Source organism: Salvelinus namaycush, chromosome 39 (assembly GCF_016432855.1).
Source record: "Salvelinus namaycush isolate Seneca chromosome 39, SaNama_1.0, whole genome shotgun sequence".
NCBI classification, from domain to species: Eukaryota; Metazoa; Chordata; class Actinopteri; order Salmoniformes; family Salmonidae; genus Salvelinus; species Salvelinus namaycush.
The window spans coordinates 13,699,749-13,714,954 of NC_052345.1; the positions used below are offsets into that span (position 1 = coordinate 13,699,749).

The window sequence follows — 15,206 nt, forward strand, 5'->3', positions numbered from 1 at the left end:
CAAATCCGGTGCAAAGGTCCAGAGCTTTCGGCAGGAATCCGGTGATGTAGTGGCTTCTACTCGTCTTAGTGAAGAGTCTGGGAGGCATCAGCTGTGTAGCCGAGTGATCATAGGGTCCACTGAGCAGGCCGGGAGATGGGCCTGGCTCAAGGCTAGCTTTGGGGCTGGGCCACATGGTGGCAGCTAGCTAGCTGCGATTATCTGATGTAATGGTCCAGAGCTTACGGCAGGAATACGGTGATGTAGTGGAGAAAAACAGTCCGATATGTTCAGGGTTGATATCGCGCTGTCCAGACTGGCAGGTATTATCCAGGCTAAAAGCGGCTGGTGTCTGAGCTAAAAAGGTAAAGGCCGCTAGCAGTGGCTGACAATGACCTGGTTAGCTTCTGATGGCTAGCTTCTGATGGAGGTTCTAGCTATAAGGTCTAAAAAATAGCAGATCCGTATCACATTGGGTGAGGCAGGTTGCCGGAAGGTATATTTAATTTCAAAATGGAAAAAGATTTAATATATTGCAATATTTACAAAAAAAGACAAAAAACATAACATTTACAACAAACACATCTTACTGCTACGCCATCTTGGATTACAAGATGACTCTGTTAAAAACCATTGGATTTAGCAAACTCTGAAATGATTTAGTATGTCTGTGCCCACAAACTTTTTTGTTTTCCCAGCGTAACATAAGGAGCCACTAAATGATACATAGTTCGAGTACATTTCAGAATACAAAAAAACTGTCCGAAAGCAAGATCCCGTATTTAAGTTGAAGTTCATCATGTGACAAGTGTAACATTATGACTATAACTACTGTTCCCTGAAGGAGGGAAACTAGGTACAACATACTATCAAATCCACGCCTCGCTGGAAGCCCCGCGTGAGGCTTGGATTTATTCCTTAAATTTAATAGCGCTCCTCACAGACCCAGGAAAGGGCGGGAACAAACAGATGTTGTACCTCGTTTCCCTCCTTCAGGGAAGTGTAATTATAATCAAAGTTACACTCCCTTTCAGTCAGTCAACTTCGGTACAACATACTATGGGGAAATAAAATAATTCCCCAACGGATACTAAATGAAACGACCACTGGCAAGACCACCCAGACCTGACCCTACAAGATGCGTCAGTTTTGTCAATTTATTCATTGTGTTTTGTTTGAAACACTCCTGTCAGTGTTGAGTAAGGACGCACACCTGATTACCCATATAGAAGTAGGATTAATCTACCTGGCCTACAAAAAATGTAGGCCCATAAATGTGCCCATTTGGGGATGTCTGATAGTATTTCTCATTGTCTTAACGCTGCAGCACTAATTTTGTGGAGCTTCTCAAAGTAACTTTTTCTTCACCTCCAAACAGCAAGTAAACAAAGTCTAATCAAAATCAATTGCGAATGACAAAAAGTGCTGCGAATGCTGACAAAAAGTATTTTCATAAAATATTTCCAGCTCTCACCCTTTCGATAACCACTCAGCATAAAAGGGAAAAATGTAATGCTCTGATCCAGGGGAAATGTTATAAAATACCTGATTACTTCTTATCCTTGCTAGCTTCGGGACAAGGGCGTTAGCCACTAAAGCAAATCCGGTGCAAAGGTCCAGAGCTTTCGGCAGGAATCCGGTGATGTAGTGGCTTCTACTCGTCTTAGTGAAGAGTCTGGGAGGCATCAGCTGTGTAGCCGAGTGATCATAGGGTCCACTGAGCAGGCCGGGAGATGGGCCTGGCTCAAGGCTAGCTTTGGGGCTGGGCCACATGGTGGCAGCTAGCTAGCTGCGATTATCTGATGTAATGGTCCAGAGCTTACGGCAGGAATACGGTGATGTAGTGGAGAAAAACAGTCCGATATGTTCAGGGTTGATATCGCGCTGTCCAGACTGGCAGGTATTATCCAGGCTAAAAGCGGCTGGTGTCTGAGCTAAAAAGGTAAAGGCCGCTAGCAGTGGCTGACAATGACCTGGTTAGCTTCTGATGGCTAGCTTCTGATGGAGGTTCTAGCTATAAGGTCTAAAAAATAGCAGATCCGTATCACATTGGGTGAGGCAGGTTGCCGGAAGGTATATTTAATTTCAAAATGGAAAAAGATTTAATATATTGCAATATTTACAAAAAAAGACAAAAAACATAACATTTACAACAAACACATCTTACTGCTACGCCATCTTGGATTACAAGATGACTCTGTTAAAAACCATTGGATTTAGCAAACTCTGAAATGATTTAGTATGTCTGTGCCCACAAACTTTTTTGTTTTCCCAGCGTAACATAAGGAGCCACTAAATGATACATAGTTCGAGTACATTTCAGAATACAAAAAAACTGTCCGAAAGCAAGATCCCGTATTTAAGTTGAAGTTCATCATGTGACAAGTGTAACATTATGACTATAACTACTGTTCCCTGAAGGAGGGAAACTAGGTACAACATACTATCAAATCCACGCCTCGCTGGAAGCCCCGCGTGAGGCTTGGATTTATTCCTTAAATTTAATAGCGCTCCTCACAGACCCAGGAAAGGGCGGGAACAAACAGATGTTGTACCTCGTTTCCCTCCTTCAGGGAAGTGTAATTATAATCAAAGTTACACTCCCTTTCAGTCAGTCAACTTCGGTACAACATACTATGGGGAAATAAAATAATTCCCCAACGGATACTAAATGAAACGACCACTGGCAAGACCACCCAGACCTGACCCTACAAGATGCGTCAGTTTTGTCAATTTATTCATTGTGTTTTGTTTGAAACACTCCTGTCAGTGTTGAGTAAGGACGCACACCTGATTACCCATATAGAAGTAGGATTAATCTACCTGGCCTACAAAAAATGTAGGCCCATAAATGTGCCCATTTGGGGATGTCTGATAGTATTTCTCATTGTCTTAACGCTGCAGCACTAATTTTGTGGAGCTTCTCAAAGTAACTTTTTCTTCACATCCAAACAGCAAGTAAACAAAGTCTAATCAAAATCAATTGCGAATGACAAAAACTGCTGCGAATGCTGACAAAAAGTATTTTCATAAAATATTTCCAGCTCTCACCCTTTCGATAACCACTCAGCATAAAAGGGAAAAATGTAATGCTCTGATCCAGGGGAAATGTTATAAAATACCTGATTACTTCTTATCCTTTGCACAAACAGCCTACAGCTGTGTATGTCCTGAACTCACTGGAGCAGGAAACTGAATATTTTATACAATGTTGCAAGCTTGCTATTTGAGTTTCCTGACCCAGTTGATAGTTGATACAATGTTTCAAGTTTGTTGTAGACAGGCCATGTGCAGCCAATGTGATTTCTAGGATATTTATTTTTATCAGGATATTTTCTACCTGCAGAATGCAATGTTTTTATTTGTTGGCTTTATGTAGGCTTTTTTTACATAGTTGGTAATGGCAATAAAAGTTACTTCTAGATTTGTATCATTTTCATTTAGATTTAGATAGAACGTAGATTAATCACACAAATGATTTTGAGATACTATTATAAATTAAATGAATCTGTTCCACGAAAATGTGAATATGAAAATCATAACTGGCACACAGATTGGTAGAAATGGTCAGATAAATTGGCACTCCAAATGGAAAAGGTTGCCGACTGCTGGTGTAGTCTACTACTAGTCTATTAGTCTATCTATCTGTAGTCTATTAGTCTATTACTGAAAACTTCAGGAGCAGAACGGCAGAATTTATGAAGTCCAGCAGCGGATGACCGGCTCCCTCTGGTCGGGTTACAGTGACGACCGGCTCCCTCTGGTCGGGTTACAGTGACGACCGGCTCCCTCTGGTCGGGTTACAGTGACGACCGGCTCCCTCTGGTCGGGTTACAGTGACGACCGGCTCCCTCTGGTCGGGTTACAGTGACGACCGGCTCCCTCTGGTCGGGTTACAGTGACGACCGGCTCCCTCTGGTCGGGTTACAGTGACGACCGGCTCCCTCTGGTCGGGTTACAGTGACGACCGGCTCCCTCTGGTCGGGTTATGTTATGTTGACGACCGGCTCCCTCTGGTCAGGTTATGTTATGTTGACGACCGGCTCCCTCTGGTCAGGTTATGTTATGTTGACGACCGGCTCCCTCTGGTCAGGTTATGTTGACGACCGGCTCCCTCTGGTCAGGTTATGTTGACGACCGGCTCCCTCTAGTTATGACTTCGAGTCATTTGTGTGTCTTAATTATTTAATCAAACAGAATGCTTAACTTCACTAGTGTAGGGGGCAGCATTCGGGAATTTTGGATGAAAAGTGTGCCCAAATTAAAAGGGCTGCTACACAGGCAGAGAAGCTAGGATATGCATATATTTAGTAGATTTGGATAGAAAACACTCTAAAGTTTCCAAAACGGTTAAAATAATGTCTGTAAGTATAACATAACTGATATAGCAGGTGAAAATCTGAGGAAAATCCATCCAGGAAGTACTATTATTTTGAAAGGCTGTTTTTCCATTGAAAGCCTATCCACCATACAAAGACTTAGGACGCAGTTCACGATCTCTATGGCTTCTTCTACACGTGGCCAGTCTTTAGGCATTGTTTCAGGCTTTTACTCTGAAAAATTAGCGAGATACAGCACTTTCAATGAGTGGACAGTGGAAATGTCCAGCCATGAGCCCAGCGTGTGATCAGGAGCGCGCATTTCTTGTTTACCTTTTCTATTGAAGAAGCTTTTGTCCGGTTGAAATATTATTGATTATTTATGACAAAAACAACCTGAGGATTGATTTTAAACATCGTTTGACATGTTTCTACAAACTTTTATTGTACTTTTTTAAACTTTTCGTCTGATGTTGAGAGCGCGCATTGTGCCTTTTGATTACTGAACTAAAACGCACCAACAAAATGGAGGTTTTTGGACATAAAGAGGGACATTATCAAACAAAACAAACATTTATTGTCTAACATGAGGACCTGGGAGTGCCACCAGAAGAAGATCATCAAAGGTAAGTGATAATAATCGCATGGTGTGCTTTCGTCGTAAAGCCTTTTTGAAATCTGACACAGCGGCTGGATTAACAAGATGTTTATCTTTAATCCTATGTATAAAACTTTTATTTTTCATCAATGTTTATGATGAGTATTTCAGTAATTTGATGTGGCTCTCTGAAATTTCCCTGGATGTTTGTTTGAGACAATGATTACTGTACATAACATGCCAATTTCAACTGAGGTTTATGGACATAAAGATTAACTTTATCGAACAAAACACACATTTATTTTGTAACATGATGTCCTGTGAGTGCCATGTCCTGTGAGTGCTTTGATGAAGATCATCAAAGGTAAGTGAATCATTTTAACGCTATTTCTGACTTTTGTGACACCTCTCCTTGGTTGGAAAATGGCTATATGGTTTTCTGTGATTAGGCGCTGACCTAACATAATCAGATGTTGTGCTTTCGCGGTAAAGCCTTTTTGAAATCGGACACTGTGGTTGGATTTACAAGAAGTTTATCTTTAAAATGGTGTATAATACTTGTGTGTTTTGAGGAATTTTAATTATGGGATTTCTGTTATTTTGAATTTGGCACCCTGCAATTTCACTTGCTGTTGTCGAGGTGGGACGCTACCGTCCCACTGGTGCCAGACAGGTTAAAGCATCAAACAAGTTCAGTACGTTAGTTGATTTTATAAAACCATGGGGCAATTGGTAGAAAGAACAGATGACTCTTGGTTGACCAAGATGTATTTTAGGTGGGGACAGCACTAGAACATGATTTTGGTTTTGGGGCTCCCAGGTGGCGCAGCGGACACTGCATCTCAGTGCTTGAGATGCAGGCTGTATCACAACCGGCCGTGATTGGGAGTCCCATAGGGCGGCGCACAATTGGCCCAGCGTCGTCCAGGGTTGGCAGTCATTGTAAATAAGAATTTGTTCTTAACTGACTTGCCTAGTTAAATAAAGATTACATATAAATAAATAAATAGTGTTTCATGACAAACCATTTTTTACAAATCTGTCAAGGCACCAACTTTGAGAAGGGTTTAAAACAAAGGTTTCAAACCAATTCATGAATGTAATTGAATCTAGGTATGTCTTGCCTTTAATATAAAGGCATGAAAAAAAAAATGGCTGAATATTATACAATGACTTATAAACAGCTCTAATAATTTGCCTCCACATGAAATCTTCACTGGCAATTCTAGAATATACTATATAGCCTAGAAACCTGGTTAAACTATCATTATGACATCATGGATGAATTCTAGAATATACTATATAGCCTAGAAACATGGTTAAACTATCATTATGACCTCATGCATGGCCAGTCCTTGTATTCATAGTGTAGTGAATTCAGTGGGTAGCCCTGAGCTGAACTCCAACCTGGGTCCAGCGACTGTCAATCCAACACCTTATAATTGTTATACCAAGATGTCTGAACTTCTTGACGAGGTCGCTAGGTGTTGGGTTACGGTTGCTACAATAGCTTTCTCTATGAATTTGAGATTGGTTACACTTCTCCTTCCCCCATCCCTCAGCTGTTTACCAAAAAAAAGTCTCTGGGCAGCCATTTTGAGGCTGTTTAAAAAAAACACACAACCCAGCAATCTGCAGTTCAAACAATAACAAATCTGTCATTCCACCACCGTTTTGGTAATAAGATTATGGATGGGGCTGGAGAAATGTAACTACTCTCAAATGCATTGGAGTAAAAAAAGCTTATTTGGGGATCTGATGGGGTATGTGAGGTTCTGAATTATGCACTACAACCCAATACTATATGTGATTGTGATTGAATACTCAATGTGATTGAATATTAGCAACTGTTGGACTGGGCGCCTGGGTGTCTGTGTGTGTGTGCTGGAAGTAACAGTTAGCCCCAGATAAGTGTGCTGGGAAGCTGTGGTTAGCCTTGAGCGAGAACAGTGTGCTTTTGTATACAGGTGCAAATAGCTCAGACAATGTTGCAGAGCTGTCTGACCTCAGTCTCTGGGGTGAGGGAGCGTAATCTACACAGCAACAGCGCCGGGACACCAAAGAGCGCAAAGAGGCTAGGACTAGCCTGAGCGCCGGCGATAGGCTGGGTGAGTCTAAACCACGCCCAGTCTCTACTCTGACAGGCCGGCTCGGAAGCGGGAACTATCTCTGTCATGAGTATATTATAATATCTTTGTCAGGAACAAGTCAGTTCCTTGTTCCACCCTGCGGGGTGGTGCAGTGAACCCGTATATACGAAAGTTGCATTTGCCATTTATTACTTAGTTAATAAAAAATACATAGCATACAATTAGTGACTCATTGTCATACTTGTCCTTATACCAGATTGAATTGACGCAACCCTAACAGGTACAACAGTTGAACTAAGCTCACGAGGCATGTGTTATATTCTTCAAGAATCACTGGCTATTAATAAATAATTTAAAAGTCAAAATATTGATTTTGCAATTGCAGATGTTCCCTTTAACACTACACATCAGTTCAACAACTGCAGAGTTTGTGCTTCTGTTTTTAAGACAATACTTACTAGTGTTAATTAGGGCCCGTTCATCGTTAGAACCATTGGATGCCTTAAGATGCATTTGGGAAACCGAGCCCAGATATCCAGTTTCCTCCAACTTTTTCACTCCAAAAACTGCATCTTCCTCTTTCTCTGCCTCCTCTTTTTACTGTAACATCCTCTTCCTCTTTCACTCTGAACGCGTCTTCCTCTTCTTTCACTGTAACGTCTTTCTCTTCTTCTTTCACGGTATCAGCCTCACCCTCTACTTGTTTTTGTATTGTAACATCCTTCTCTTCCTCCTCCTCTTTCACGGGAGCTTCTTTCTCCGTCCAGCAGAACCCATCTTCTTTAGCAGGAGAGTAGCTTAGTGAACTCATGGTCGGGGATAATAGCTAGTTAGCATTAGCGACTAGCCTAGTTCTAAGCTAACTTAGCTAACCAGCTAGCTGACAAACAACGTACATATATAATTAAATGGGCCAACAAGTACATACGACAGAAGTGTGTTTAATACACAGCGACTAATATACACCAAAACAGTGTAAAGAGCGTGAATGTTGTAGCTATGTTTGCTAGAAAGCTACCGATGGGTCTGACTAGCTGTTGTTGTTGAAGGAGCGTCCCGTCCACTAGATCATACGTCACACTGGCAGCATCGCCTGAACCTAAAAGACGCACATCAAACAGTACTGCATCTTTTTTGGCATTGTATACATGTAAGAAAAATGTGGCAAGACATCAGTAGATTTATAATTGAACACATTTATGAAGATTTTACACTATTGTGGAGAGATGTACTGCTTGGATTCTTTACATACGATAAAATTAAGCTGAAATATTATTATGTAATTAATTTCATTATTCTTTTGGACAAATTTCATATACACAAATGTAAATTTACTAACAAAAAATCTAATTTTCTTACCCTACAAAAAGAAATTGAACTGTATTTTAAGACTGTTAAAAACTCTACTAACAAAAAAGCTGTTAGAATTGTAAGTGTATGTATGTCCCTTAAGGGCCTTGTGTAATTGTAATGTGATATTGTACCCCCTAGCTCGATTGTCCATTATATATAATCTATATATACTTGTGTTCCCTTATGTGCTTTCTGTATTGATTTGTTGTTAATAAAAAACGTTTTTTAAAGATGCACATAGCCATCTGCTGACTGGAGTGGGCAACGCAGTTGAGGAACCAAAAGTTTATTTTTAATTTATTTCATAAAAATGTAATATATTAAGTCGTTCAAAGAGAAGCATGTGTTGATTGATTCGTGTTTAATAAGTGAGAATTTAAAACAAACTTTACACCCACTACACATTTTGCATTGAACCATACTTCTGACATGGATCATTTTGACCCCAGAGGCATATATTTTATCATAGCCAAAATGTGGTTTATTCAATTCTTCAAATTTTTCATGACTTTCTCAATCAACTGGTTCTTAATAAAACTAAATCATGGTTTAGTGTTTCTGTATCAAAATGGACTTTTAACAAATTCAAATCCTTTGGAGTCATTTTGACCCCAGGCAAAAGCACCTTTGATAAATAGGATGTTTATTTTAAATCAAAATGAAATCACATTTTATTGGTCACATGCACGTGTTTAGCAGATGTTATTGCGGGTGTAGCGAAATGCTTGTGGTTCTAGCTCCGACAGTGCAGCAATATCTAACAAGTAATATCTAACAATTTCTTAACATGTACCCAGTACACACAAATCTAAGTATTTGAATCTAGGTTTCTCTGTAGACATCCCACCAGAGAGGGGAGGTGCACCTGTATCGGTGGTTTTGACCAGATAGATACCTGCAGACACACAGTATAGTGCCTCCCATGTACTCTCCTAAGATTGGATTTTTCTATACCACGAATGATTCGTGACGAATCATGTGTACAAAACTGCCAGCGGTAGAATACTCTGCCAGCGATATACAGTGTATTCGTAAAGTATTCAGACCCCTTCACCTTTTCTTAGTTTGGTTACATTACAGCCTTATTCTAAAATTTAATAATTGTTTCCCCTCATCAATCTACACACAATAGCCCATAATGACAAACCAAAAACAGTTTTTTAGATTATTTTTTTTTAGAATTTCCTCTGTGAAGAAGAGAACCTTCCAGAAGGACAACCATCTCCGAAGCACTCCACCAATCAGGCCTTGATGTAGCAATGATTAAATTGTCAAAATTGATTTCAATGGACAATTCAGTGAACTGTTCTGTGAAAAGTGTCGGCTAGAGATGACATGCAGGAGCTTGCAGGGATTTGTAGTGTTGCATGTCATCTACTTTGATGCTAATTAGCATTTTAGAATCCGGGAGTAAAGAGACACAAATATATTGATAAAGTATTTGTATTTATTATGGATCCCCATTAGTTCCTGTCAAGGCAGCAGCTACTCTTCCTGGGGTTTATTATGGATTCCCATTAGTTCCTGTCAAGGCAGCAGCTACTCTTCCTGTGGTTTATTATGGATCTCCATTAGTTCCTGCCGAGTAAGGTCAGGGAGCGTGCCAGACTGCCTGATCCGCCCCTGAATTAACAGGTATAAATGATGGATTATTAATTAACAGGTATAAATGATGGGCTATGAACTAACAGGTATAAATGATGGGCTATGAACTAACAGGTATAAATGATGGGCTATGAACTAACAGGTATAAATGATGGGTTATGAACTAACAGGTATAAATGATGGGTTATGAACTGTTAAGAGAATTAAGTTCTCATTCTTTAATTAACCAATTAAATTAAATGACTCAGTCTGCTATATCAGGATTTGTAGGATACTGATAGAAACAGACAGAGGCCCAGTCTACAAAAGTCAAATGTTTCTTTACGGGAACGTTCTGCCTATCATTTCCTGTACATTGGTCTATATACCTCACATTCCGTCATAAATGTCCCTCTCAGAAACAATGACAATATAGTTCACAAGTCCTCCTGTCATACATTGTCTGACACCTGTTATACAATCTACTACAAGCCCAATGTCTCTCCCCTCCCTGGGTGAGGACAGAATGTCCTGTAAGGAACACAGTAGTAGAGCTTGTCTGTCGATAGCTCCTCTTATCTCATACATTGTCTCACACTTGCACCCTGCTTTCATACTAAAAAGGAACAGAAAGTCCTTGTGCTAATTCTGACTAAAACTACACACATCAGATTTATAGAGGTATGATTCTAATAAATTTCATACAATCATACAATGACAGGGTAGTTTTAGTTATAGCTCTACGTTAAATGTATACCTAATTTAGGTCATTATTCATAAAATCCATAACTTGAACTAACAGGTATAAATGATGGGTTATGAATGAACAGGTATAAATGATGGGTTATGAACTAACAGTTATAAATGATGGGTTATGAACTAACAGGTATAAATGATGGGTTATGAACTAACACATCCCCTCCAGGCATTTTAATACATTCAGGATTTCTTATAGTGAGCATAACATGACAATACATGACATCTAAGTAGCTGAATATTCTTTTGGAATAACAGTCTAACAGTTTTGAAGGACACAACTCATGTTATTCTGGTTAAACAGTGAGAGACTAGTTGATTAAGGAGTGGAGATTTTTTGACAATTAGGAAATAATATTTCATGTTTTACTCGTACCTCAGCCAGCATTGTGAATGGTGTCTGAGGTGGTGACAGACCAGGGCAGTAAATCTAATACTTAGGTGCTTTTAGTCATTCATGAAAGGTCTGTGGTGGTTCTGTGGTTATAAGTTACATCTCTGGCCATGCTGGCAGGGTCTGAATCAAACCCAATGTCCAGTGGGATTGATCTGTTTGATCCAATTGTTTGTTTCAGTTTTCAGTAGGTGAATCCTTTGACGTATTGTTGATTTAAACATTTTTCATTTTCAACAAATGAACTGGGTTGGTTGAAAAGTGATACTAAACTTACATACCATGCACTATATTGACATAGTGGAAGATATACTGAATTTATACTGTTTTTTATACTAAGATGGACTAAAATATGTGTTTCTTTTGCACATATTTGTTCATTGGTTTAGCAAGAGTCTGTTGATTGGTCAGTCATTTGGGTTAATTTCTTTTGCAATATGTTCAAATCAAGCTTTATTTATACAGCACATTTCAGACATGGATGCAACACAATGGCTTCACAGGAAAAAAAATATTAAAAAACAATGAAAATAAACAGAAATATTTACTACACAACAAACATAAGAGGATGAAAAACAGAAGAATAACAACTGAAAGACTAATGAACATTCAAAGGAATGTCATTGACTAAAATATTAACAATTGGATGCAACATCCAACCCTAACGAGATGGACAAGCCAGCACAGGTGTAACACATTCTGACTAACGAGGTGATACCAATCGGTTCGCCCTACGTGCTGTGGTGGAAATTCTACCCATAATCAATAATGAGGAGAGGCAAACTTAACAATCAATCCAGGTTTTACTTTTATTAAAAGGCTTGCTTCTGGGTTATATACTATCTCAGGATAGGTGCAACCTCAGAGACGACGTACAATGGTTCCAAACACCAACCCCACAAATCCTGTGCCAGACCTTGGGCCCCAAATACAATCTCCCCCTAGGAGGAGGTGACTGACGCACAGACACTGTGGAGACAAGTGATTGGTTCCCCATTACTCACGCCTTCCCTTCACATGGATTGCAATAAACACACGGTTCACATATGGAAACAATGTTTCCTTCTGATCTCCTTTGCCTTACTCCCTGCTGATATTCTCCCTAGCAACAGGGACATGTGATCAATGCTGATATTCTGCATAGCAACGTGATCGATGCTGATATTCTGCATAGCAACAGCGACGTGTGATCGATGCTGATATTCTGCCTAGCAACATGGACATGTAATCGATGCTGATATTCTGCCTAGCAACAGGGACATGTGATCGATGCTGATATTCTGCCTAGCAACAGGGACATGTGATAGATGCTGATATTCTGCCTAGCAACAGGGACATGTGATAGATGCTGATATTCTGCCTAGCAACAGGGACATGTGATCGATGCTGATATTCTGCATAGCAACAGGAACATCTGATCGATAAGCCTGACTCCCCTCTCTGGACCCAAGGTGACTGAGGCCCATTTGAGGGAGGAAGTGCAGCTTCCCACACCAGTCAGAAAGGAGACATTCTAATAGCAAGAGGTCAATAGTTCATATCAGCATATTCTGCAGATAAGACATCTTAATTATCTATGTTACTTAGCTAATTCTGACTTCTCCACCACAATCTTTCCCCAGAAACAGGCTCCAAAACAATAGCTCTGTTACTGGTGTGCAGGATATAACCATTAATCTGTCGAGGATCAAGAGGAACCAGTCAGTTTCTGTCATATTCTTGGCTGAGTGTCCGAACATCATGGGTTCATTCTACACACCCAGAACAGTTAGAACAGGCCTCTATCAACACACTTTTCTATGTTATAGGAGTTAGGTTCTTTACCAATCTCAAGCCCAATGCCTCGGCTTAAAGAACTATATTTTACTACACAAGCATTAGTAAGGTTTAACAGAAAATTCCCTCACAGTGGTAACGAGCTATACATGCTAAAGTCCAACCTCAAAACATAAATGGAAAAACCAAAGTCTGTAACACCTTCCCCTTAAGACAACAAATAAATCCTATATTTTTGTTGGACAAGTTTGCTCACCACCAACAGAAAACAACTTCCATTTCATATTAAAATCAACTAAAATGCTTCACTTCCTGTCAACAATTAAAAACAAGAAAAAACACATTTCTAAATAATAATATACAATCTTATTAGTTCTCTCACCTTTTTCTTTCTAGAATCCTAAAACTAATTTTGAAATTATAATCAACTACAATGCTTCACCTTCTACAATATGAACATGGTGTCTACTGGCTGTCATCAATTGAAAACAAATAAAAAAATGTTTTCCCCCACTAGCTTCTAGAACTCTCATCTTCATAAAACTCACTAGCTTCTAGAACTCTCGTTCCCTTGGAACGAGCCCAAACAAAACTCACCTCCAATATGGAAAAATGTGCAGTCAAAATAAATTGTGATCCAAGGCAACGCACAACACAAAACTTTTTAACTGCCGACCCTTGAGACAATCAGAAACCAAGTTGTCCTTACCACGGGCATGTCTGATTTCAAGAGGAAACTCCTGCAATATCCGTAGTAACTTCCCACCTCACTGCGGAGCTTCTCTCTCTTTTCAGGGTTCACTCAATAGGCATGTTGTTGGATCGGGGCCCAGTCCCCAATATCATGCTCTAGTACATTTGGGTTGGCACATCTGAGAATGAACCCTGATATTCTAAAAGCAGGGCAACAATGTCAATATAATTGTACCCGAAAATGGTCAGATGGTTGCTACATTTTGGAGTGATGCCTTTCAATTTAGGGGTCGCTAAACAAAGGAACGCAACACTTATTTTTCATCACTCATCGATATCATGTAGAAATCAATTGCGTGAGAGTGGGGAGATGAGGTTGCATGTCCTGTTAAAACTAACAGCTCAAAAACCACACGGAATATGGGAATAATGTGTACATCCCTGGTTAGAGGACAACTTGTAGAAAAGAGCTAGCTACATTTTGATTAAAGTGGGTCACCAACGTGGTAAGTGTAACACAGCTCGTCACTTTTGGTTAAATCACATAAGTAGTAACTATTTCAAATCAGAGCCTGGATCTTCCCCCTGAGACTAATATCCATATCATGTTGAAATCAATAGAACAGGGGGCAAACGTTTAGGGTTCTACATTGTGACATCATTAAAATACTCCTACAATGTTAAAACATTATGACATTATTTCATTGATACCATGAAACAACTCCTTCATGTATGTATTTTCTGATGTTTGATCAGAGATCTTTTATCAGAGTATCTCTTGTCACACTGATCACAGCTATAAGGTTTCTCTCCTGTGTGGGTTCTCTGGTGTGCAATCCGATGGCTAGATGTAGTAAAACTCTTCCCACATTGATCACAGCTATAAGATTTCTCTCCTGTGTGTTTTTTCTGGTGTGATACCAGGTTGCTTGACTGAGTAAAACTCTTCCCACATTGAGTACAGCTGTACGGTTTCTCTCCTGTATGTGTTCTCTGGTATATAATCAGAGCGCTAGATATAGTAAAACTCTTCCCACATTGATCACAGTTGTAAGGTTTCTCTCCAGTGTGAATTCTCATGTGTACTTTTAGTGATTTTAATCTTGAGAAACTTTTCCCGCAGTTAGAGCAGTAGTATGATTTCTCTCCTGTGTGTACTCGCTGGTGTATTTTAAGATCTGATGAAGATGTGCAATGTTTCCCACCGTCAGAGCAGCAATGAGATTTCTTCCCTGTGGGTCTCTGCTGGTGTTTCTTGAGGTGTTCTGATCTGGAGAGACTCTTCTCTGCCTTTTTCAGCATCATGAGGTTGTTGAGGCTCCCCAGAGGATCCATGATAGTCCCGTCTCTCTCCTGTGTGAACAACAAGTCAGACAGATGTTTAACTTCTTATGGATAGGGGGCAGCATTTTCACGTTTGGATGTAAAGCGTGCCCAGAGTAAACGGCCTGCTACTCAGTCCCAGATACTAATAATAATATGCAAATATTAGCATTGGATAGAAAACACTCTGAAGTTTCTAAAAGTGTTTGAATGATGTCTGTGAGTATAACAGAACTCATATGGCAGGCAAAAACCTGAGAAAAAATCCAACCAGGAAGTGGGAAATCTGAGGTTTGTAGTTTTTCCAACTTAGCCCCTATTGAAGATACAGTGGGATGTTG

General features: G+C 39.8%; 1 protein-coding gene across 1 annotated transcript in view; it reads left to right on the forward strand.

Moving 5' to 3' along the window:
- Positions 1-12,263, forward strand: part of LOC120032697 (zinc finger protein 271-like) — a gene marked incomplete at its 5' end in the record, with an annotated part of 80,328 nt that extends 68,065 nt beyond the window's left edge. The window contains one exon of the mRNA XM_038978892.1: positions 12,180-12,263. Coding sequence (XP_038834820.1) covers positions 12,180-12,263 — 84 coding nt within the window. The remainder of the gene's footprint in view (positions 1-12,179) is intronic.
- Positions 12,264-15,206: the final 2,943 nt, after the last annotated feature.